The sequence below is a fragment of the Nannobrachium achirus genome (genome assembly GCF_963921795.1).
Source record: "Nannobrachium achirus genome assembly, chromosome: 13".
NCBI classification, from domain to species: domain Eukaryota; kingdom Metazoa; phylum Chordata; class Actinopteri; order Myctophiformes; family Myctophidae; genus Nannobrachium; species Nannobrachium achirus.
The window spans coordinates 43,936,233-43,960,419 of NC_137833.1; the positions used below are offsets into that span (position 1 = coordinate 43,936,233).

The 24,187-nt window shown below is 43.7% G+C and overlaps 1 protein-coding gene across 1 annotated transcript; it reads right to left on the bottom strand.

Annotated features, from left to right (window-relative positions):
* Positions 1 to 1,829: 1,829 nt before the first annotated feature.
* Positions 1,830 to 23,412, bottom strand: rab23 (RAB23, member RAS oncogene family). The gene is made up of 7 exons (XM_080740217.1): positions 23,002 to 23,412; positions 9,686 to 9,887; positions 7,783 to 7,868; positions 6,696 to 6,852; positions 5,914 to 5,996; positions 5,641 to 5,733; positions 1,830 to 2,515 (listed from the first exon to the last, which is right to left on the bottom strand). The coding sequence occupies exons 2-7, from the start codon at positions 9,838 to 9,840 to the stop codon at positions 2,382 to 2,384; spliced, it is 708 nt and encodes a 235-aa protein (XP_080596343.1). The 5' UTR covers positions 9,841 to 9,887; positions 23,002 to 23,412; the 3' UTR covers positions 1,830 to 2,381.
* Positions 23,413 to 24,187: the final 775 nt, after the last annotated feature.

The window sequence follows — 24,187 nt, forward strand, 5'->3', positions numbered from 1 at the left end:
CGGTAATACCGCAATTTCTCATGGAGTGGACACAGAGTTAAGAGCCAGAACGAAATATCGGTTTGGCCGATATATTGGCCATTACTTGACCTTTTTGATGACATTTTTTAACCACTTTCAACCTGGTGTCCCCATTTTGTGCATTACATTATATGAACATTTTCAAAAGTAAAATAATAGTGGTAAAATCTTATAAAGTTCAATTCGTTTTTTTTAATATATTTACTTGTTGCTTACTTATGATGTGAATTTTCCATGAATATTAGATTTTAAAAATAGAAACTTTTTAAAAAGAATTTACGGATTAGAACATCTTGCATTTGACAAGACATTGGTCTTTGCATTGCATGTCAAAACATTGGTTATTGGTGGGCTAGGACAAAATCGGGATATGCATTCGACCCAAAAGTCTGACATCAGTTAGGCTCTAGTCAGTGAAGGCATAATCTACCCTGTGAGACATGTATCATAATATCAAAAAGCACAGCATATCAGCTCATGCAGTGCAAGCCTGTAATCTTTCAGTAATATGAAATTCTTTTCATCAACCAGGTTCTCGTTCTCCCACCGTTCAGTACAACAAAGCAGAATGACATACAAATATCAGAAAATATATAGCAATCAACTCTATTAAAAGGTGTGTGTGGGGGGAGGTTAAACTGCACACAGTACTTTATAGGTCAAATATGTTAAGAACATTTCCAATCAAATCAATTATACAGGACCTACCAATTAGTGTTTCAAAGTTATATTCCAAGTAATTTTGGAGGACGTGTAGTGGTCAAATGTAAACAATGTAGGTGACTATATGATTTGAGATACAGTTCATAGAACATTGAAAGAAACAAAGTAACAAATCTGTAGATAAAAAGAGAGACTGTGGGTATTTAATTATGCTTATTCATATTTGGTCATGCACGAGAGCACATTCTATCCACTTCATTAGATCTTAAATACAGGACCAGCAGATGCAATTTGGCACTACTCAACTTTAGGGTTAAGCACACTTCAGCGAACATAGTCAAATACTCAACTCTTATAAAAATACTTTTGCACAAAGAATCCACAACTATTTCCAAAGTATTGTCTATAACAGCATATATTGAACCATATTCTATTGACAGTTAGAAAAATATGGTACAAAATAATCTGTATACCTCCTACTACAATACAAACATATTGCACAGGTGAATAATCAGACGCAGAAATTAGTATCCGTAAAAAAAAACAAATACACAAACACGTATTGAAAAAGTGTGTAACATTTTCCCTTACACATTGGAGAGGAATGTATAATGCCAATTCATACTATTAATTTCATTACGAGGCCCTTGAAATGACAAATCGAACCTAAAGCAAGTTATTCCATGGATATTGTCCGGTTAATTATCAATTTGTGAGGATGCAGCGGTATCTCCCTATATTATGTCATTATGGGGAACATGGAATGTCCACAATAAAAGCTGGTGGATTTTGGGATAACGTCGCTCGCATTTGCTAACGCTCAATATACGGTTTAGTTTCTGAATGCAGGAATAACACACAAATAATGAGGTTTTATGTTATTATATTTGGGCCATAATGTGCGAAGTTTTATTACTCATGCCAGCCACAAGGAGGACGACGAGCTGAAAAACTGTGTCAGAATGTGAGTTTAGGCCTAGAATTATTGAATGCTTTAACTATTGAAAAATAGCAGATTTAGCAGATCTGCTATTTTTAGAAAAAGTTGAGAACATTTGTGCAAATCTTTGAATATTATGTATTTATAAAGCGAACGTTTGTAACTCAAATTTTGCTTCGGGGGGGGGGGGGGGGGGTCCCTGGAACTAGATATTTTGAGATGGGGGTCCGTGGCCAAATAAATATCAGTTTGGGGGTCCTTGACATGAAAAGGTTTGAGAACCACTGACATAGCAGTCTCTCAAGAACAGACTAACTGAGCTCCAGTTAAGTGAAAAGGACCTTTTCTTTGACGATGGCTGGCCAGATTGCTGACATAGAAACATAGGTTTTTCAAAAGACCATAGGTTTTTCAAAAGACCTTAGGATTCAAAAGACACTTATAGAATCGGGTCAAAATTCTAATTTTCACAATTTTTCAAAAATAGCAGATCTACAAGTATGTATAAGCTTGTATATCTGCTGTTTTCCAATAGTTAAAGCATAAAATAATAATACACTATAATGTGAACCCGTTCTAAATGGGTTATCTGTCTACCAAAAACAATGATATTGATCAAATATCATGCCAGGTGATCAAATCAATCGTATTCCCACCTCTGAGCAAGCTTTGGTGTCAGTGAATGTGGCTTCATGGCAACAACCGACCTACTGTGTACTTTCAGTTACATTCTCTAAACCAGGCACAATGATGCAGTCTAAACTAAGCTGCAGCTTCCAAAAGGATTTTTACCCTTCTTGGTCCTTTGTTTGTTAGGTCGCAAGCTGATGACTTCTCGGCCATTGCTTGAGTTCTGGCTGCAGACATTACTACTGGTGGTATTAAAAACACCTGTGGAAAAGTAACATTTGTCAGTAAATGTTCTTGTGGCGGTTTTTCATTTTCTCCCCAATTTAGTTATGACAACCGCCTGGAATCAGACAAATCCGCTGGTGCAAAAAATAAATTGCCGGGGCGCCCGCTGGCCTGGTGGTCAAGGCGCATACCACATACTAGGCTATGATGCCTGCTGGCGTCGCCGGTTCGAATCCCGATCCGGACGACCTTTGCCACGTCATTCCCCATCTCTCTCCCCATTTCCTGTCAGTCTACTATCCTATCAAATAAAGGCATAAAAAAGCCCAAAAACAAATCTTAAAAAAAAAAAAAAAAAAAAAATTGTGAATCCATTTCCTCACCCCGAAGAGTTGGGTGACCAATCAGGGCCCAGTATGGTCTGGTCTAACTAATTAATTGTGTAACCCTTTTTTTTAACATGCTCCTTGGATAGAAAAAAACAAAAAAAAAAATCCAAATAGAAGTACCAGACTCATATCCACACAGTAATATAGTCTGGCTAAACAAGGCTACCCCTGTGTGGTCTCTGTCAGGCTGTCACTACTGCCAACCACCCACTGTTGTCCAGTGGAGAGTGTAGACAGCCATATGCGTCCTCCGATACACATGGAGTCACTTATTTTCAAATGATTTCTTTTTTTTACCTGAGATTGCCAGGAGTTTCACCAGGAGAGTGTAACGGTCAGGTTCACACTATCTTCCCCAGTTCGCCTCCCCCACCCCCCCGGCCAGTAGGAAATTGCAGACAAGGACACAATACCCTGCTAGCTTCCCTCCCACGAACACTGACAATGAACACTGTGTTCACTGGAGCGCCAAGCCAAGCCAGAGCCACCGCTACCAGAGCCACCGCTACCAGAAAAGAAGGTTGATGATATCAGTAGTTCATTCTCCCATCTCCCCCAGAATACAGTGTCGAAAACACGCAATTGTATCCCTAACATAACATGTCTATCCTCCTTCTCCCCTCTCTCTGCAGATGACGTCATAAAACTAGTGACTTCCTCTAGACCTACCACCTGTGCCCTGGATCCAATCCCTTCTCCACTCTTCCAGACGATCGCACCTGACCTACTCCCCTTCATAACCGCCATCATCAACAGTTCTGTAACTTCAGGCTGTGTCCCAGCTGCCTTCAAGACAGCCAGAGTATCACCACTCCTCAAGAAACCAACTCTTGACGCCTCGGACGTCAAGAACTACAGACCGGTATCCCTCCTCTCATTTCTTTCAAAAACCCTTGAACGTGTGGTCTCTAACCAGCTTTCTCTCCATCTCTCACAGAACAACCTGCTGGACCCCAACCAGTCAGGTTTTAAACCGGCCCATTCCACAGAAACGGCACTCCTAGCAGTCACAGAAGCACTCCATGCTGCCCAGGCTGCATCCCACTCTGCAGTCCTGATTCTTCTGGATCTATCAGCGGCATTCGACACAGTGAATCACCAGCTGCTCCTGGACACCCTTGCTGACCTAGGCATCACCGAGACGGCACTAAAGTGGTTCTCCTCCTACCTGTCGGACCGGACCTACCAGGTCTCATGGAAAGGTTTGCTTTCATCCCCCCGAACCCTCCAAACGGGAGTCCCCCAGGGATCCGTACTTGGCCCTCTGCTGTTCTCCCTGTACACCAAATCCCTTGGTGCTGTAATCTCTGCTCACAATCTATCATATCACTGCTACGCTGATGACACTCAACTGTTTTTGTCCTTCCCCCCTTCTGCCACCCAGGTGGAAGAGCGCATTGCTGCATGTCTGGCCGACATCTCACAGTGGATGTCAGCCCACCACCTCAAGCTGAACCCGGACAAGACGGAGCTACTCTTCTTCCCAGCTAAGTCTTGCCCCATGCAAGATCTCACTATTTCCATAGATAATGCATTGGTGACTTCAGTTCCGACTGCTAGAAACCTTGGTGTGGTCCTGGACACCCAGCTATCATTTAAGGCACATATTGCATCAGTCACCCGGTCCTGTAGGTTCACACTCTATAACATCCGTAAAATCAGACCGTTCCTCACCCAGGAGGCAGCGCAGCTCCTCATTCAGACATCTGTCATATCAAAACTCGACTATTGTAACTCTCTCCTCACTGGTCTCCCGGCATGTGCACTTAAACCTCTCCAACTGATCCAAAATGCCGCGGCACGACTGGTCTTCAACCAGCCTAAGTTCTCACATGTCTCTCCCCTTCTCCGCAGCCTCCACTGGCTCCCGGTTGCGGCCCGCATGGAATACAAAACACTGATGCTGACCTTCAAAGCAGCCAAAGGTATGGCTCCTCCATACCTCCAAAAGCTGATCAACCCCTACACCCCCACTCGTTCACTTAGATCAGCCAACACAGGGATGCTGACCGAACCCTCGCTAAAAACTCCAGGGCAAAAATCCACTCGTCCGAGACAGTTTGCCCTCTTGGCTCCCAAGTTGTGGAATAAACTCCCTGTCGCACTTAGAACAACGGACTCACTCGCTACCTTTCGCCGTGGACTGAAAACTCACCTTTTCAGACTCCACCTAAACCCTTAGCACCACAGTAAAATCAATGACCATACATGAAGCATTTGTTTGTTAGGTTTCTTTAGAACTTGATTATATTGTGTTTTTCTCTAGATAGATATCCATTTACATTGTTATATTGCTGTTAATGTACTGACCTATTATCTTGTTTATTATTGCGATGTTGTATCTGCTTATTGTAAGTCGCTTTGGATTAAAAGCGTCTGCTAAATGCCTAAACTGTAAACTGTAAACTGGTAAACCCGGGCTACTGCGCTTGTGGGCGAGTGGTTAACCTCTACGACACTGGTTCTCAGCGTGGGGTATTATCTGGGGACCCCCAGGGTCCTTGAGGGAAGTATGGGCCTGTACCTCAGAGAGTGTACAAATGGACATAAATGGTCCCTTACTGGTCCATTGCCTCTCAATATTAAATGAACACAGTCCCAGAGGTAAAAAACGGTATCACGGGTTTGTGGCCTAATGCATCATAAACTGGGGGTCGTTGAAATTCAAAATGATGAGAATCACATGAAAAACATTTAGATGATTACATTAAATATTTATACATGTTTATTGTTTACATTCTAGATAAAAAAGAAAAAGAAAAAAAGGATCACCTATTTTATTGCTTGTCGTATGGATCACCTCTGGCTCCTCTGCCGTTTGCTTCTTAAGACGTTGAAGATACTTTTCAGCCAAGTATTTGAAAACTAAACAGATAGATTCGGTGGAAGCGTTAAGGTTGGTACATTTTTTTTAATTCACAGTATGACATAATGAAATAGCTGGTATACAACCTCAAGGCAAGTCTAGAAATGTTTGCGAGCTTGCAGATCAGCTATTTTCAGTGAGTGGCAACATCATATGACAGTATACAAATCTTAACTCACCCTCATTGACATTAAGATCCTCTTTTACTGAAGCACGATAAAATCGCAACTTCAACCTTTTAGCCAAAGCTTCTGCCTCCTCACTGCAGGGCAAGAAGAGAATTGCTCTATTTCAAACCATGTTGCTGAACCAATTAAATTATTAAATCCATATTGGGCATAGTGTGCTATAGATATAAAGCCAAGGTATACGTGGGTCACTTCCATATTCACATCAACCTACTTTTCTGAGGGAACCAATGTTGCTTATTGCTATGGATATGGTACCTAAGCGATATACATACTGTATTGTTGCTGTCGGGTATCGTCTACCACAGACTACAATCAGAGTGGGTGACAATGTTTTCACAAGGAAAGAAGAGATTACCTATCTGCGTTGTATTTTAGATAAAAATGTTTCTGGTGAAAAAAGTGCAACAAAAGTACTCACAAAAGTCAACTAAAGAATACGATTTTTGTGAAGGAGCCTACAAACTAGACTACTAGACCTAAAAAAAGAAAAAGTGTGGCTCCCCACAAGAGCTACTTTATGGATCCATTGGGTTCCACCGACAGTGACGACAGAGGCAGTTATGAAAGGAAATGTCCATTCAATACATTTATTTCTATGTTCTCCAATATTCATACAGCTGCTTTAAAAATTGACTGTACCAATCAGAATCAGCTTTATTCTCACATCACAGGTTTACAGAAGTAAAAAAGTGTGTGAAACAAATTTTCGTGCACGATTACAATGCCAAAGAGAGTTCACACATATCAGTATAATTACTGTAAACGCTTACTTTTTTATAACGGTCTCGTCCAGGAGGTCAATTTTGTTCTGCACCAGAACAGTGGGAATATCTCCAACCTCCATTTCTACCTTCTCCCTCCAGCTGCTTATAGCCTGATAGGACTCTCTGTCTGTGGTGGAGAAGACTAGAACGCAGGCTTGAGCACCTGGAATACAGAGAGAACGCACCAGCCATAAATGCAATTTTTTTTACATTCCGTTTAGAGATTTGCTGAAAATGTCAATGTTTCTTTATGCGTTTTCTCCTTGCTCTCTGACCCCCCCCTTTTTCCTCTCTTTCCCGAACACAACAAAATGTTTGCACAAAAGCGCTCAAGCAATGCATCTGGCCAGTCCAATGTGATTGTGATATCCGTGTCTGTCAAATAATCAAACTATATGGTACATACATACACCCATATAACTCTATGCTCAATCTGGCAAGCCATCGTCAAAGAAAGGGGAACGCCCACTCGGTCTGTACCTCTTCTTTTGGCGTAGCCATCATGACTATGTCTCGAGAGAATTCTCCATGCTTGACACATGCATCTGCTTCACGTTATGTTACGTTAGCTGCTAGCTAGCCGCTTGCTCTCTGACAGTCGGTCAGTCAGACAGTCGCTACTGGGAAAGAATGCTTAGTGAGTTTGGACTGTGTTGTGTGTGTGTGTGTGTGTGTGTGTGTGTGTGTGTGTGTGTGAGAAAGAGAGAGAGAGAGAGAGAGAGAATGGGAGAGAGAAGGGGAGAATTTAACAGAGCTGCAGCCAGTGCATGAGCAGTGTGCGTGTGATACAGAGAGAGAGAGAGAGAGAGAGAGAGAGAGAGAGAGAGAGAGAGAGAGAGAGAGAGAAAGAGAGAGAGAGAGAGAGAGAGAGGAGGGGTAAAAGGCAGCGGAGCAGCGCAGATGTTTATTCCAACTTTCTCGTCCTTCACTCTCCACTTGTTGTAGCAGCAGCGCGCAACACCGTTGTTTTTACCGGCACCGCGTGCGCACACAGCACGTGGTGATATCGGCGCGAGTACACGCCGATACCGATATGACCGGAGCCTTCTCTGATGCCAGTATCGGTATCGTTAGTGTGTGTGGAGGGTCTTACCACGGTAGTAGGCCTTGGTGATGGCGTCAAACTCTTCCTGTCCAGCTGTGTCCCACAACATCAACCTGACCTCTTCATCGTTTACTCTGAAATACGTATAGTAAATTAGCTCTGGGTGATTACGTCCAACTCCTAAAGCTTCATTTATACGCCATAGTAGCTCTGAGCTCTGTTTCAATAGATCACCAGATAGTTCCAGCACAACCAGAACAACAAATTAAACACTTTGACTCAGGTGTCATCATCTTGGACATGTCATCATTACAGGCACACATTTTCAAAAGCTTTTCAAATATTTTCAAGAATGTGAACATAGCAGATCCACAAGCTCACAATATATTGTACATTGTGAGCTTGTAGATCAGCTACTATTTTTGAAATAGGGCTTAAGTGGTTCATTCCCTTATAGACTGAAACTTCCCTGTGTTCCAGTGAACATATATATTTATATATTGTTTTGTTGTTTGCTGTCACAATTATTACATAATCGTCAAATCGTGATTATTTGACATAATCACGATTATTTTCCATAATCGTCATAATCGTTTCCATGTTGAAAAACTTTCATATATAAAAAAAAAAAAGAGTCAAAAATAGTGGAAATAGCAGATCTATAAGCTCACAACGCGTTGCGAGCTTGTAGATCGGCTATTTCCACTTTAAATCTTCTTTTTTAAGTACCAGTAAGACTCCCTAATCGGGAGATAAGCGACCGTAGGTCGCTTATCTCCACAAATAGGGCAAAAATGTGTTTTTCCAAAATGTTCCTGATCCATGTTGATGACATGAGTGTAGACATACTGTGTAGTGATTTTCGTGATTTTAGGGCAAAATCTGTAGGAGCAGTGTCCAAAAATGTGTTTTTAAAAATCGGCCTGAAGGTGGCGCTATATGGGACAGATTCATGTTGATGGGATGAGTGTAGACATACTGTGTAGCGATTTGCGTGATTTGAGGGCAAAAACTGTAGGAGCAGTGTCCAAAAATGTGTTTTAAAAATCGGCCTGAAGGTGGCGCTAGAAGAGGGCCATGTGAGAAATGAGGGGTGGGGTCTCCGCGTTGGCTTGGCGGACGAATAGGTACCGGCCCCAGCTCTCCCGTACGCTCCTAGCCCGAGTTACGGCATTTTATGTGAGCTGCAGTGGAGGGGGTCCTCCACTGGGGGCGCCACCACTTTTGCATCCGTTCTGGAGCACCAGGAGTGGGTGGTCCCCAGGAATTCCCCGTGAGCAGCCCCGTTGGGGTGGTCATTTTTGCACATTTGGTCATTTTTTACACCTGGGGGTCCTCCAGGGACCTGGGGGTCCCTGGAGCTCCGGGGGTCCTTGGAGGTTGTAGTTTGGCAGGTAAGGAGTGTGTGTGCAAAAGTTGGCATGGATGGGGCCAACGGTTGTGGAGATATGAGCAGGGCAAAAGTGTGACGTGTGACGTATGACTCACGGACGGACATTTGTTTACACCTGGGGGTCCCCCAGGGACCTGGGGGTCCCTGGAGCTCCGGGGGTCCTTGGAGGTTGTAGTTTGGCAGGTAAGGAGTGTGTGTGCAAAATTTGGCATGGATGGGGGCAACGGTTGTGGAGATAAGAGCAGGGCAAAAGTGTGACGTGTGACGTGTGACTCGCGGACTCACTCACTGACGGACAGCCTGTGGAGGTTTTGGTAGTAAATGCGACCTACGGTCGCAATAAAGTTGTCGAATATGTCAGTAATTTCTCTGTATATTTAGGTTATGTGTCATATCTGCCATGTGCAACTTCAAAGCCTAAAAGCCAAACAGAAATGTAATTGTCATTGACAAAAACACAATTAAATCGTTAATCGCAATTATTTGAGGGACAAATAATCGTCATGTCAAATGTCATAATCGTGACAGCCCTACTGGAATAAAGCAAGCCACACTTACATGATCTGCCTTTCCAGAAAGTCCACTCCAATGGTCTTTTTGTAGTCTTTAGTGAAGACGCCCTTGCAGTAGCGCTGGATCATACTAGATTTGCCAACTGCTCCGTTGCCAACGACCACCACCTTGATGGCAACTTCCATGTCCTCCTCCAACATGGTGGTTTGATGAGAGTTCTCACTTTCCAGGATGTTTCAGAGATCACCTGAGAGTAACGCAGGAAAAGAAAAAAGACAACTGTATATGGTATATGTAGCAAATTAACTCTAATGTCAAAGATGTCTACAGAAACAGTACATTGGAGAGTTACACATTGCAACATCAAGCCCATGCATGCTCATCAGGTTCACAAAATTGTAACGTGGCTGTCTGTAACATGCTAAATGAGTTCACCAGAGTGGGCTGAAAATGCCAAAACAAACTTGGGATGAAACACAAGCCTTCAAAGTTTATTATTTAATTTAAGGTATATCCTGAATTGATCACTCCAAAATGTAACTAGACCCCATCCCATGAGTGTAATTGCAGGGAAGCCTTGCCAGAATATGTGAAAAATCTAATGGGCTATATAGTATACAGTACATTAACAATACCTGTGTAGTACTGTATAATCAATCATGTCTAACTGATCTGTGCAATATTATGCATGCCATATCCCGTCACAGCATAATATACACTTCAGTTCTGTTCACTTGGTCTTGGTATTTACTTCATTTAAATGTACTTCATATTTCATACTTTCTTTTAAATTACCATAGTCCATAACATTTGTCAAGAGCAATGTCAAATTGACCAATAAACAGATTCTAATTCTGAATAATATGATGGAGGACAGCATTGCAACAAAATGAGACCAACTGTTATCACTATGAAAATAATTTTAAAGATTACACTGTACGTACAATTATTAAGTTGTGGTTTTAAAATGATAAATGTTTTACTTTTAAGCAACCAAACTAAACTAACTGATGTGGAGATCAGATGGGCCCTCCTTGGGGAGGACAACTGTTTGTCCTGTCATTAACCGACAACCAAAGCGATTTACATAGCAACTGGGTTATCCATGACTATATAACGTAGCTATGTAGTGTCTGGTACCTGTGGTATTGCACTGTCCTCTCAGCAAAGGCAGGGGTATACAAACCTTTTCAGAAATGCTGAGCCATGCTTGTAATGACCCAACTCAATTTTGTATTTATTCATGAAAAATACACCAACTCTTCTCTGCAGCATATCCTGCTGTTGCTATTGACTCTTGTTTGGTGGATTGGATGATTAAGTTATATCAGTTACAAGGTAGAACAGAGCAGGGTTTATCATAGACCAGTGGTTCTCAACCTTTTCAGGCCATGACCCCCAAAATACTCATATTTGAACTGGGGAACCCTCCACCCTGACAAGCACTAGTTGGAGTTGGAAGAGTTGAGGCGTTACATTTTTTTTTAACATGTCCTATTGTGAAAATAGCAGATCTACATGCTCAACGTGTTGTGAGCATGTATTTTCACAATTTCTGCCTGTAATATTTGACAATTTGGCCAATGTTTAATTTGTCATTTTAGAGGTATTACATTGTCACTTTAGAAATGTGCAGATACCCTCTGTATGGCGACTATCGCATCGAACTTATAATAGTCACCGAGAGGCTAAAATCGGGGAAATATATACCTGCCAGACGCGCTGTTCGTCATGATCATGAAATCACGGCTCCATGGTACTGCGTTTTGTTCATTTATTAAAGTTTAAAAACAGTTCATTTAATGGCATTCATTTAAAAGGAAATCATGACATTTGTTTGTGTGCTTACGAGCGGTCAGCAAAGTGTGACTTCCCCGTTCACCCCCTCTCCATTCACTGAAACCCCGCGGGCCCGTGAACAGCTGACTTTACTACTACGTGACTGACGTAGGCACGTAGCCACCAACACCACGTGACCGATTTGTGAATGGTGATAACAGTGAAACCATAACGACTCATTCAAATTCATATACCTGTCACCAACATTCCGGCCCCTAATTATTACATATAATTACACAGTAATAATTACCAATGAATCAATTCATAATGGGAAAACAATACATTACAATTTTCTTTGCCCTTTTTTTTCTTTTTCACATTTCTGGGCATTTTCTTTTGCGATTTTTTTTTGCGCAAGGCGGTCGATCATAGTTCGTTAGTCCATTGCAGGTCTTGGTTCACTCTTCTTGAATCGACCCCCACCCCAAAATGAGAGTTCTCACTTTCCAGGATGTTTCAGAGATCACCTGAGAGTAACGCAGGAAAAGAAAAAAGACAACTGTATATGGTATATGTAGCAAATTAACTCTAATGTCAAAGATGTCTACAGAAACAGTACATTGGAGAGTTACACATTGCAACATCAAGCCCATGCATGCTCATCAGGTTCACAAAATTGTAACGTGGCTGTCTGTAACATGCTAAATGAGTTCACCAGAGTGGGCTGAAAATGCCAAAACAAACTTGGGATGAAACACAAGCCTTCAAAGTTTATTATTTAATTTAAGGTATATCCTGAATTGATCACTCCAAAATGTAACTAGACCCCATCCCATGAGTGTAATTGCAGGGAAGCCTTGCCAGAATATGTGAAAAATCTAATGGGCTATATAGTATACAGTACATTAACAATACCTGTGTAGTACTGTATAATCAATCATGTCTAACTGATCTGTGCAATATTATGCATGCCATATCCCGTCACAGCATAATATACACTTCAGTTCTGTTCACTTGGTCTTGGTATTTACTTCATTTAAATGTACTTCATATTTCATACTTTCTTTTAAATTACCATAGTCCATAACATTTGTCAAGAGCAATGTCAAATTGACCAATAAACAGATTCTAATTCTGAATAATATGATGGAGGACAGCATTGCAACAAAATGAGACCAACTGTTATCACTATGAAAATAATTTTAAAGATTACACTGTACGTACAATTATTAAGTTGTGGTTTTAAAATGATAAATGTTTTACTTTTAAGCAACCAAACTAAACTAACTGATGTGGAGATCAGATGGGCCCTCCTTGGGGAGGACAACTGTTTGTCCTGTCATTAACCGACAACCAAAGCGATTTACATAGCAACTGGGTTATCCATGACTATATAACGTAGCTATGTAGTGTCTGGTACCTGTGGTATTGCACTGTCCTCTCAGCAAAGGCAGGGGTATACAAACCTTTTCAGAAATGCTGAGCCATGCTTGTAATGACCCAACTCAATTTTGTATTTATTCATGAAAAATACACCAACTCTTCTCTGCAGCATATCCTGCTGTTGCTATTGACTCTTGTTTGGTGGATTGGATGATTAAGTTATATCAGTTACAAGGTAGAACAGAGCAGGGTTTATCATAGACCAGTGGTTCTCAACCTTTTCAGGCCATGACCCCCAAAATACTCATATTTGAACTGGGGAACCCTCCACCCTGACAAGCACTAGTTGGAGTTGGAAGAGTTGAGGCGTTACATTTTTTTTTAACATGTCCTATTGTGAAAATAGCAGATCTACATGCTCAACGTGTTGTGAGCATGTATTTTCACAATTTCTGCCTGTAATATTTGACAATTTGGCCAATGTTTAATTTGTCATTTTAGAGGTATTACATTGTCACTTTAGAAATGTGCAGATACCCTCTGTATGGCGACTATCGCATCGAACTTATAATAGTCACCGAGAGGCTAAAATCGGGGAAATATATACCTGCCAGACGCGCTGTTCGTCATGATCATGAAATCACGGCTCCATGGTACTGCGTTTTGTTCATTTATTAAAGTTTAAAAACAGTTCATTTAATGGCATTCATTTAAAAGGAAATCATGACATTTGTTTGTGTGCTTACGAGCGGTCAGCAAAGTGTGACTTCCCCGTTCACCCCCTCTCCATTCACTGAAACCCCGCGGGCCCGTGAACAGCTGACTTTACTACTACGTGACTGACGTAGGCACGTAGCCACCAACACCACGTGACCGATTTGTGAATGGTGATAACAGTGAAACCATAACGACTCATTCAAATTCATATACCTGTCACCAACATTCCGGCCCCTAATTATTACATATAATTACACAGTAATAATTACCAATGAATCAATTCATAATGGGAAAACAATACATTACAATTTTCTTTGCCCTTTTTTTTCTTTTTCACATTTCTGGGCATTTTCTTTTGCGATTTTTTTTTGCGCAAGGCGGTCGATCATAGTTCGTTAGTCCATTGCAGGTCTTGGTTCACTCTTCTTGAATCGACCCCCACCCCAAAATCAAGTCAATTGAAAGTCACGCAAAAGTCAAAGAAGTCAAAGCACCCCGATGTCTTGCAAAAGTCAATTAATCCGTATCCATGGAAACGAAGTAAAGCCTTCACGCCTCTGTCGACTCCTGGAGAAGGCAGATCTTGGACACGGGTCTGCAGAGAACGCTGGTCCGGGTCTTGATCCGGACCTGTCGCACAAGTCCATTCCTATCTGGCATTGTCTCTATAATCCTCCCAATGATCCAAGAATTACGAGGTGCGGAATCGTCCATTATGAGAACTATGTCTCCAGGGATAAAGTTCCGTTTGATCTTTGTCCACTTCTGTCTTTCCTGCAATTGTGGCAGGTACTCCTTAATCCACCTTTTCCAGAATAGATCAGAGATGTATTGCACCTGCTTCCATTTCCGGCGTGCATAGCTGTCCTCCTTGTGAAACAGACCAGGTGGTAAGCTGGGCTTGACTTTAAGAAGCAGAAGATGATTGGGTGTTAAAGCTTCCAAATCATTCGGATCTGTGGATTCTTTAGTGAGAGGTCTACTGTTCAGAATTGATTCCACTTCGCAGAGTACTGTATGGAGTCCCTCCTCATCCAAACTTTGTGTCCTCAAAGTGGAATTAAGAATCTTCCTGATGGAACGAATTAACCTCTCCCAGGCTCCGCCGTGATGTGATCCGGTAGGAGGGTTAAATGTCCACTTGATTCCTTTCATCGAGAGCACGTCGTTGATCTGCTCCAAGTTCCATCCTTCAATAGCTCGTTTCAGCTCACGCTCTGCACCGATGAAATTAGTGCCATTGTCAGAGCGCAGCTCTTTGATCTGTCCTCTTCTTGCAATGAAGCGCCGCAAGGCGTTGATGAACGAATCTGTGTCCAGAGATGAGGCAACTTCAATGTGTACGGCTCTTATTGTCAAACATGTGAAGATCACTCCGTATCTTTTCACAAGACTCCTGCCACGCTTGATGTCAAATGGACCAAAATAGTCAACTCCGACATAAGTGAACGGAGGTTCTCCCGTTGAAACTCTGTCACCAGGTAAGTCTGCCATTTGTTGTTGACCTGCAGCTCCGTGTAGCCGACGACAAATGACACATCTAGAAATGATCTTCCTTATGGCAACACCTGCAGCAGGGATCCAATAGCGCTGGCGCAGCCTCGACAACATATGGTTCCTACCGCCGTGGCCAACTTCTTGGTGTATTTGACGTAGGATGAGGTCTGAGATGTGGAGATCTTTAGCAATTATGGCTGGATGTTTAGACTCTTCGGGCATGGCAGCCTTACTAAGTCGGCCTCCGACTCTCAACACACCATCTTCCAGTAATGGACTGAGTCTGTAAATGTGACTGTTCCCTTTCACACACTCTCCCTTTTGGAGGCAAGAGAACTCTTCAGGGAACCTTCTTCTTTGACTGTACTTGATTATCTCCAGTTCAGCCTCTTTGATTTCTTCCAATGAGAGACATTTCTCCTTGTCGAGAACGTCTTTGTGTCCTGTAACCTTTAATGCTGGCTGAGAAGCACCTCCAGTGACTTCTCTCCTCTTCCTGTTATCACGAAGTAAGGTTCTGAGCCTCAGGATCCATGCCATCACTCTTGTGAGATGTCTCCAAGATGAGCTGCGTTTGATCAAAGTCATCACAGCATCATCCTCCTCTTGTTCCACAGAGACAGTGGCAGCTGACACCTTAACCTCTGGATCTTCAGGTGAAAGTTCTCCCAAGTGGTCTGGGTAAACAGGCCATGTCTCCTCTGGCTGTATGAGAAATGGAGGTCCAGATATCCACGTGTCGTTCTTAAGGAACAGCTCCGCCTTCATGCCTCTGGAGGCAAGGTCTGCAGGGTTGTGTGCTGTATTCACATACCTCCACTGTGAAGCATTGGACATCTTGAGGATCTCTGTGACTCTGTTCGCTACAAAGATGCGAAATCTTGAGGATTCGTTCTTAATGTATTTCAGCACAGAAGTACTGTCTGACCAGAAAACACTGTCTTGCAGCTGCAGTCTTATCTCCTTCCTCCATAGCTTGTCCATGCGAGCTGCAACGACTGCTGCAGTCAACTCCATACGTGGGATTGTCACAGGCTTTAAGGGTGTCACCCTGGATTTTCCCATCACAAAGGCGATGTGAGTCTGAGACTGGTTGTTGCGCAACAGCAGGTACGTGACAGTACCGTATCCCTCCTCACTTGCGTCAGCAAAGTGATGCAACTGGGCGCTGGTTGCTTCTCCAAAGTTGGACGGTTTTAAACATCGTCTGATGCTGAAGCCCTCCAACAGGTGTAACTCCTTGAGCCAATCAGCCCACTCCTGTGCCACAGATATTGGTATGACATCGTCCCATCCTAGCCCCTTCCGGCATAGGTCTTGAATGATCCTCTTGGCTGTGAAAACCACGGGGGACAAAATTCCAAGAGGGTCATAGAAAGAGCTGACAGTAGAAAGGATTCCTCTACGTGTCAGTGGTTTGTCCTGAAAGGTTATACTGAACTTAAAGGTGTCTGATTGGACACACCAACGCACTCCCAGTGCCCTCTCAACTGGTAGGATGTCGTTGTCCAAATCCAGGTCTTTGACCTCCTTTGCTCTTTCCTCCTCTGGTATCGCTGCCAGCACACGGCGACTGTTACTTAGCCATTTTGTTAAACGGAAGCCTCCCATGGAGCAGAGGTTTACCAAGTCCTGGTAGAGGGATATGGCTTCATTCTCTGAGGCTATGGAAGCAAGGCAGTCGTCGACATAGAAACTGTGCATGATGGTCTCGAACGCCTGCTGGCTGAAGAGCTGTTTGTTGTCTTCTGCGCACTTTCGGAGAGCGAAATTAGCGCAGCTTGGTGATGATGTCGCGCCAAACAAATGGACAACCATCCGGTATTGCACCATTTGTTGACTGAAATCCCCATTGGGCCACCAGAGGAATCGAAGCAAGTCTGCATCTGCTTCTGGCACTCGAACTTGATGGAACATGGCCTCAATGTCAGACATCAGAACAATGGGCTCCATCCTAAACCTGGTCAAGACTCCAACCAACCCGCTTGTCAGGTCCGGTCCTTGCAGGAGATGTGCATTGAGCGATGCACCTTGAAATGATGCTGCACAATCAAAGACCACACGGATCTTTCCTTTCTTGGGATGGTATACCCCGTGATGAGGGATATACCAAACCTTGCCGTCACTTCGCTCCAGTCCTGTAGTTGGCACTCTCTCAGCGTATCCACTGGAAATCAGGTTTTCCATAAATGCAGTGTAGTCCTTATGGAAGGACGCATCCCTGCTAAACCTCCTCTTCAGGTTGAGGGTGCGTTGCTCAGCGACTTTACGATTGTTGGGCAGGATTATAGTTTTATCCTTCAGTGGCAATCCAACAACGTAATGGCCGTCAACCAGTTCCACAGTTTCATCAGCCATTTCCAGAAATCTACAATCTTCCCTTGACTGCCCTTGCAGTTCATCCTGGCTGTTTTCAGGGAAATCTGACTTGAATTGTTGGTTCCAGAGCTCGTCGAGGGTGACAGCAGAGATTCTATTAACGGTGATAGCGGACTGAGTCACAGGATCATCACTGCTGTCTTCCCCAAGTGGTCCATTTACGGTCCATCCGAGCATCGTCTTGACCGCATATGGTCCTCCATCAATGCTTCGGATGACCTCCAGCGGTTCCAAGGCTCTGGGAACATTCAGGCCAATCAACATCTCCACGTCTGCATCTATCTGTGGCAGACATGCTTCAGATGAGGCCATTTTTTTTAGATCTTGCTGTCGTGGGATGTTCCTTCTGTTAACGGGCATCTGATGTTGTGTGAAGACTTTGGGCAATTCACAGTACCAGTCACTGTCCAATCCAGCGACTTCCAGGTCGGATGCAATGCGGCTATCAACCACCTTTTCTTGGCCCATGGTACGTAAAAGGATCCTCGTTTTCCTCCCAGAGAGTCCCAGTTTATCCATCAGACCCGTCGTGCAGAAGGATGCTGAACTCCCTGGGTCCAGAAAGGCATAGGTCTCCACTGACCTTTGACCTTTACTTGATTTAACCTTAACTGGTACGATGGCAAGTTTACATTCTTGGTCACCGGCCCCAGTAAGACCACCGGTTTGGATTTCAACTAGAGCTCGGTCCACTGCTCTGTCTGAGTTGCTCCTGCCTTTCTCTGCATCACCATTCTCCTTAGAGTGGATGTGAAGTAGGCTAGGGTGTCGTGAGCCACATATCTTGCAAGACAGACGTTCCCTGCATTCTCTGCTGATGTGCCCAATGCACAGGCAGCCAAAGCAAACTCCATTCCTTTTCAGGAACTCCATCTTCTCACTGTGGGCTCTACTCTCCAATAGAGTGCACGACTCCAGTTTGTGTCCATCATTTTTGCAGAAAAGGCAAGTCTTCACATGGGTTTCCTTAAGAGCTTCTCTTTCGACAGTTGCAAAGGTTGTGGCAAAGCTGCTCCCTCTAGCCTGAAGACGAGGTACAGGTTTAGCTCTGCCACTTTCTTTGAAAGCCCCCATCGTTGGAGCGTCTTGTATGTCTCCAAATACAGGGTCTGTAGCGATTCTCACTTCACGCTCAATAAAGTTCACAATATCAGCAAACATAGCTCTTTTGCGAAGTCTTTCTTGGATGTTACATGCTTCTGTTCGCCACTTGTCCCTTAACTTGTAGGGCAGCTTCTTGATCACAGCGAGCATGTTTGCAGATGTATTCAGGTCACATAAGTCGTAGACATCTTTCATGGCATTGCAGCATCCGCGTAAGAATAGACTATACGCTTGCAAGGCTTTCCCATCCTCTGACTTGATTGCTGGCCATGCAAAGATTTTGTCCATATAGGCAGATGCTATGACGTGCTCATTTCCAAAGTGCTCCTGGAGTAAAGCTTTTGCTGTAGCATATCCAGTGCCGTCAGTCATGTGTTGGCAGCTTCTGACTAACTGTTGAGGCTGCCCCCTGGTGTATTGCTCCAGGTAGTGCAGGAGATCAACAGTATTGTCAGTCCTCCCTTCTATGGTCTGCTCAAATGACTGCACAAAAGCATGGTACTGCAGAGGGTCACCGTCGAATAGTTGGACGTCTCTTTTAGGTAGCGAGGCAATGCATTGCTGGTGCACCAACATCGCAGTTATTTCGTTTTGCTTTTGCATTATAGACATAATGTTGTTCTGTTCAGTGCTGGCGTTCCTAGAAACAGATTGCATGTCTTTGTACAGGGACAATGGAGGCCCTGTAACCTTTGGGACCATGCTCTGTTTCTGTGTAAGAGCTGAATGCTCTGTAGCATAATTTGGTACTGCCCTCCGAGTCTGTGTGAGCGCTGAAGGTTTCTGGAGGTGTCTAGCTCCATCAAGTTGCCTTTGTTTTGGCCTTGTGCCTCCAACACCTGCAGGTTGTCCCCTTCCATCCTTGTATGGTACAAATGTCTCTGCATTAATGTTGAGGCCCTTTTCAAAATAGGATTCCATTCCATCCAATTTATGAGAAGCAGCACGCCGCACTCCTGACTGAGAGGTTCTCAAAACGTTAAGTTTAGCCGCCGATGCGGCTATGTCTGCGTCCAGTTCAAGTTGTTCTTTTGGTTTTCTTAGTTGAACTTCCTGTTCTTCAATGGCATGTTTCTGTTGTTCTTTTTGTTTTCTTAGTTGAACTTCCTGTTCTTCAATGGCATGTTTCTGTTGAAGCAACTTTTGCCGAGCCCTCAAAGCAGCCATTTCAGCCTCTGCTTTGATGCACGCAGACGCAGTAGAGGAAACCTTTGATCGTATAGATTTTGTGCCACGATTTTTGCTGCTCTGGTTTGATATGCTGTCAATTGGTCTAATATCCTCCTGAGCATCATGCACATGTTGTGGCTGAGGCACAATCACCTCCACATCTTCCACGCCACCATATTCTACATTTTCCTCTGGAGAAACATCATAGACCTGGTGTGACTGAGACACGTGCATTTCCACATTTCCTACAACAGGTTCTCCATTTTCCTCATCAGCAGCACCATAGACAGGATGTAATTGAAGCACAGGCATTTCCACAACTTCCAAACCATGTTCTCCATTTTCCCCCTCAGCAGGCTTATGCTGCTGGGGCCCTTCAGAAGGCTTGTTGTGAGCCTCTAGCTGAGGTCCTCTGTTTATTGAGAACCAAGCATCAACGTCCTTAATGAAACCATTTTTATATTTATTGACCTTGGAAAACCATTCATTTTGCTTTTCATATTCCTCATTTGGAATCAGAGGCATTAAGGAATCATGCAGTGCATTGGAATCATCAGACAATCGCATCAACACATCAAGTTGTCCTTTAACCAGTGAAACATTTTTCTCATCTTTCATGAGTTCTTTGGTAGAGGTTATCAGAGCCTTTATTTCATCCACTTTCTTTTTGCGTTCCTTTTGAATTGATTCAATTTTATTTCCCAGGGCCTTTTCAGTGAGCATTATTTTCCTTTTTTCCATGTATTGTTTCCCAACATTTGAACCAACATTTGTTCCACTCATTTTGAATGCACAGCGAAGTGATCACATTGAGAAACAGCCACAGCGATCGGCGACGGCAAAACACAGCAGCGCATGCACGTTAAGTTTGTCACCCACACAATACAAGCTTGGCCCGGCGGGCCGCGAAACATCCACAGCGTATTTGACAAAATGACAGTTTCCACTCAGCGGCAGAACCAGCACAAACTGTTCCAAACGAACAACTTTTAGTTCACTGCAGAACGCAACAGGTTTGGGTTACATTACCGCTGGTCCATTGATGCGCTCCGGTCCTTTGTCGTTGCGCGCGTGCGTGCGTGCGTGCCGTGCATGCGATCATTCCATTGTTTGCAGCATAGCCACATTGATCGCTTGCTCCGCGTCCAATGCGTGACTTGTCGGGTCCTTCCGTGGCTCCAAATCCAATCCGTAGTGTCACGTTTTGCTGACAAATGTATGGCGACTATCGCATCGAACTTATAATAGTCACCGAGAGGCTAAAATCGGGGAAATATATACCTGCCAGACGCGCTGTTCGTCATGATCATGAAATCACGGCTCCATGGTACTGCGTTTTGTTCATTTATTAAAGTTTAAAAACAGTTCATTTAATGGCATTCATTTAAAAGGAAATCATGACATTTGTTTGTGTGCTTACGAGCGGTCAGCAAAGTGTGACTTCCCCGTTCACCCCCTCTCCATTCACTGAAACCCCGCGGGCCCGTGAACAGCTGACTTTACTACTACGTGACTGACGTAGGCACGTAGCCACCAACACCACGTGACCGATTTGTGAATGGTGATAACAGTGAAACCATAACGACTCATTCAAATTCATATACCTGTCACCAACACCCTCTATATACACTTATAATCATGGGACCCCCCAAAATATATTGGGGACCCCCTGGGGTCTCGACCCACAGGTTGAGAACCACTGTCATAGACTACCTCCAGAATTTGGGAGTAGAGAGCATGGAATGGAATGGCCTACAAACATTCTTGTTGGAATGGCCTACCAACATTCCATAGGTAGACTTGTGGGATCAGCTTGGGTGAGCTGTTCGTGCTAGAGTGACCAACACACAATCAGTGTTGGCTGACTTACAACAAATACTGCTTGAGGAGTGGAATGCCATCTCACTCCTACAACAGTGTGTGACGAGGCTGGTGACCAGCATGTGGATGTAGTGCACTGCCAGCCTACCAGGCTTAGCTGTTGAGGCTGCTGTGTGTGGTTCTTCCACACACTACTGAGGCTCCTGACTGACTGTTGGTTAAACGAATACATTGTAAAATTGCCAAAATGTCTTATCTCTTCCTTGTTACTGATAGACCTCAATCACCCCATCTACCAAACATTGAACAAGAGTCAATAGAAAAGGCAGAACAAGTTGTTTGTTTGGATGAGAAGATTTGGCATATGTTTCATGGACACAAACCCCACATTCTCAGCTGTGCTGCTCGATCATTCCACAAACGCAATGCATGTTTCAAATAGGGCGATCAGGCACCATTTACCAAACACAAATTTCAGAACTTTTTGTCATGCGCGCGCGCGCACACACACACACACACACACACACACACACACACACACACACACACACACACACAGAAATGACTCATCTTACATACAAGTATAAATGCAGAGTAGCATACATGGACTGTAATGTATAGGCTGTAGCCATTGAACGTTTGTAATTTCACAGCCATTCTAGGGCTTATAGTGTTGCAACAGTTATTTGGCCTAATCGAGATTATTCCCCACCCACTGGGTACCAATAGCAGTAATGTTGCAATAAGGTAGAATATCTACAAGTTGCCTGAATGCTTAGGGTCGCCATGCACTTGTGAGCTTGTGGATCTGCCATTTATTTTATTTTTCATTTTCAAAAATGCATGATACATACATAGGGTGACCAGACGTCCCGTTTTACCCGGGACAGTCCCGTTTTCAAGCTGCGTGTCCCGGTGTCCCGACAAATATCTCTAAAACAATAATATGTCCCGGTTTTCAACATTCACTGCAAAATTGTCCCGGTTTTCGGCAGAATTAAAATAATAGTAGCTGTTTTCAGTGGTTGCATAGACATTTATCATGTTCTTTTCATGAAAACATGCTCACCTAACCAATCAGAAAAAAGGAACAAATTCATTGCGTGTCTGAATTCAACGCTGAGGCTGTTTGTCAACCACTCACTGCCTGTTTGCAACCCTGCGGTGCGTGTGTGCGCGTGCACGAACGTTAGAGAATGGGCACGCGCGTGCGCGGTAACGTGCGCATTGCTTTTAGGGTCCCAGTTTTAGGCAACAGTGTTTTGCGTCCCGGTTTGAGTGGCTGAAAATATGGTCACCCTATACATACAGTACATGACCAAAAGGATAAAACACACACACTCGGACGCCAGGGTGAAAGTGAAGATAAGAATCTTGGGAGTCTGGATGTCTTGATACTTTCCATTTCACTAAAATAACAACGCAGTTTTGGGGGCAAAATGTTGGTCCACTGACTGCCGAGGGCCACGCAAGTGCAAACAAGGTTGCCAACGAAATCAGTATACTCTTACCTGTAGAAATAGTAGTCATCTGGCTCTATCCAACGTTACATCCAGTGTCTTATCACATCTGTCGTTCCTATTCAAGGCAGGGGCGAGTGGCTGTATAATGTAGTGGACGTTAGCTTGTCGTTAGCCACACTCTTCCCTTCCAGCACAGAACCTTCTCTGGTTTACAACTGAACTGACACGGATCTACTCGTCCATATTCCGCGTCAAGAATGATTCATTTGGATTAATGTCAAACCTGTTGGGTGTGTTATCCTGTGAATTGTAAACTAACTGGCTTGTTACGTTTCTCATGCGCATAGCTAACGGTGACGGTGAGTGGTAGCTACTGTAGCTAGTTGTTGCCAGGGAGGAGACTCACACAGCCAAAGAGGATCCACGTCAAGAGAAGCGACTGTGTGTGCGCAGTCTGTGAGTCAGTGGACGGATTATAAAGAAGCTCCTGCGAAACAGTTTGTTGTAGTTTGGATGTTAGTTCGTATTCGTAATCTCGCGTTGGTAGACGTTGTCCACGCCTATGTGAAATGAGCAGAAATAGCGTTAGCAGAAATAAGGCTTCCGGCGCCGATCTCTTCAGAATAAGAGTACCCCTAAAGCCATTGAAAAACGTTGAAAAACGGACAATTTGCCATAATATGGACGTTAAAAATATGGATTAAGTATCTAAACGAACATACAAAATGCTAATTAGGTTTCTGTGTAAAAAAGAAAGATTTTAATAACATAAAAACATGATAAATGGATAAATGCTGTTCACTGGAGTGCATAGCCTTTACAAATTTGACTCTGGACAGCAGGCGTCTCTTTGCGTCGCAACTTTGGAGACATGCACGCGTTCGGGGAGACCTCCTCTATCACGCCACACTCTACGCTAAGCGGGAGAGGTGTAAAATCTATTTCTGTTGGCTTTCCAGTGCAGCCACCCGCTCAAAAAAGTGATATTTTCAGACATTTTCAAACTCTAGTTGGCGTTGGAGAGCAGGCGGCTCGCTGCGTCGGCACTTTGAACACACACACGCGTTCGGGGAGACCTCCTCTATCACGCCACACTCTCCGCTAAGCGGGAGAGGTGTAAAATATATTTCTGTTGGCTTTCCGGTGCAGCCATCTGCTCAAAAAAGTTGACATTTTCAGACATTTTCAGACTCTAGTTGGCGCTGGAGAGCAGACGGCTCGCTGTGTCGGCACT